The sequence below is a fragment of the Dipodomys ordii genome, unplaced genomic scaffold (genome assembly GCF_000151885.1).
Source record: "Dipodomys ordii isolate 6190 unplaced genomic scaffold, Dord_2.0 Scaffold19, whole genome shotgun sequence".
Classification (NCBI taxonomy): domain Eukaryota; kingdom Metazoa; phylum Chordata; class Mammalia; order Rodentia; family Heteromyidae; genus Dipodomys; species Dipodomys ordii.
Window position 1 is genome coordinate 5183322 of NW_012267235.1, and position 2086 is coordinate 5185407.

General features: G+C 41.7%; 1 protein-coding gene across 1 annotated transcript in view; it reads left to right on the forward strand.

Moving 5' to 3' along the window:
* Nucleotides 1–1540, forward strand: part of LOC105983257 (F-box/WD repeat-containing protein 10-like) — a 40219-nt gene extending 38679 nt beyond the window's left edge. The window contains exon 11 of the mRNA XM_013013098.1: nucleotides 756–1540. Coding sequence (XP_012868552.1) covers nucleotides 756–1540 — 785 coding nt within the window. The remainder of the gene's footprint in view (nucleotides 1–755) is intronic.
* The last annotated feature ends 546 nt before the right edge of the window (nucleotides 1541–2086 follow it).

Genomic DNA, 2086 nt, shown 5'->3' on the forward strand with positions numbered 1-2086 from the left:
AGTAGTGCCCAGGCTCTGAATTCAAGCCCCAGGACCAGCACTAAAAATAAAATAAAATAGGGGCTGGGAAGTTGGCTCAGTGGTAGAGTGCTTGCCTTGCATGCCTGAGGCCCTGGGTTCGATTCCTCAGCACCACATAAGCAAAAAGAAAAAAGCCGGAAGTGGCACTGTGGCTTAAGTGGTAGGGCACTAGCCTTCAGCTGAAGAGCTGAGGGACAGCGCTCAGGCCCAGAGTTCAGGCCCCACAACAGGACCAAAAAAAAAATTATGCACATCTAAGCTGGGTACTGGTGGTTCACGCTTGTAATCATAGCTACTAAGGAGGCTGTGATCTGAGGATGACCATTCAAAGCCAGCTGGGCAGGAAAGTCCATGAGAATCTTATCTCCAATTAACCACCTAAAAACCAGAAGTAGAGCTGTGGCTCAAAGTGGTAGAGCACTAGCTTTGAACAAAGGAGCTCAGGGACAGTGCCCAGGCCCTGAGTTCAAGCCCCAGGACTGACAAAAAAAAAGCACATCTAGAGGCTAGTCTTTACATAAGTGCTAGCATATTTGTTAAGAACTTACTTTGTTCGATCATTCTTCTGCTCATGTCTAACATCTTCAGGGATTTTTGCCCTTCTGATCCATGTCCGTTCAGCACCAAGACCTCAAGATGAGAGACAATTAGAATGCTTCAGTTTTCATGACTAATTACTTAATATATTTTACAGAATGATAATTTCCTTTTTTCCTTTCTGTCTGAAAATACAGATATGAAAACTTCCATTGACATGATCAATCAGTCAAAGAAAAAGTCGTGGAAAATCCCGATGACACCTGACCGGTTCCTCTTGACTGTCAATGCTCTGCAAAAAGCCCACAATTCTGAGGAATTTGCTTATCCTCACAGGCCCCAAATCCAAACCATTGATGACTTGCAATCTTCAATTTCATATCCAAGGAAGGTCCTAAATTTCAAAGGAAAATCAATTCAACATGCAGTTGATAAGTTGAAGTCAAGCAATCCTTTTCTAGATGTGAAACAAACCAATATACCCCTTAAAATCCAGAAACTGCAGCCCAACTTGAAAAACTCTTTGCACAGTCCCAGTGTTCAGTCTACCATACCCCAGCCCATGATTATCTCCAGGTTCTATGGCAGCTTGGGTAAAGAACCATTGACGAGTTCAATCGAAGGGGCAGTCCGTAGTATAGGCCCTCTGACCAGCATGCAGGTCATTAAATCCAACCGAATACTAGTTCCACAAATAAGTACTAGCACCCTGCCTCTAAAGAAAGAACGGCCTCGCTTCTACACAAACCTAGATCCTCTTCGCACAAACACGGAATTCATGCTGATGACTGTGAAAGAAGAGAAAGAGTATGAGGAAGCCAAGATAAAGGCGTTTAAGGACAGTCAGTCGACTAAAGTTGTAGATCCAGGAAAAAAGAGCAAAGCTGCATGGATCTTGAAGACTAAAGGTCTACCTATTGATGACTTCATGAAGCAAGGGAAAATAGCAGCCCCTGAACTTGGAGAAAACGTATTTATCTAAACTAGCCTTGGGAAATTACCATGTCTTACAAAAAAAAATGTGTTAGTGTTTGGTCTCTCTCTCTCTCTCTCTTTCTCTCTCTCTCTCTCTTTGACAGTTCCTTGGTTATTAACATAGAAATTCCTAATCATTTTCCCATGAACCTAAAAAAAATTATTAAAGGAAGAAAACAGAAGGAGACAGGAAGAAATTGGCACCTGTATCCTCATAGGTCTCATTCAGGTAAGTCCAATTTCATTGATGAGGGAGTGAGAAGGTGATTATTGGAAATTAGATGTTGCCTTTCATCAATACCAGCAAGGTAATCCATTGGTATTTCCTGTTATTTTTGCATAGAAGTCTATGGTTTGGGTAATGTTCTAAAAGTAGGAAGGCCTCAACAGGTTGACCTATTGTATTTTGTGAGCTTTGCCTTGTCAAAACTAACTCCTTTGGAAGAGAATAAAGCATATTCATCCTCTCTACAAAGAAGGCCACTAATACCTAGTGTACAAAAGTTTACTTAAATTCTTGAAGAGCAGTGTTAGGGACCCAGCAGGTAACTTA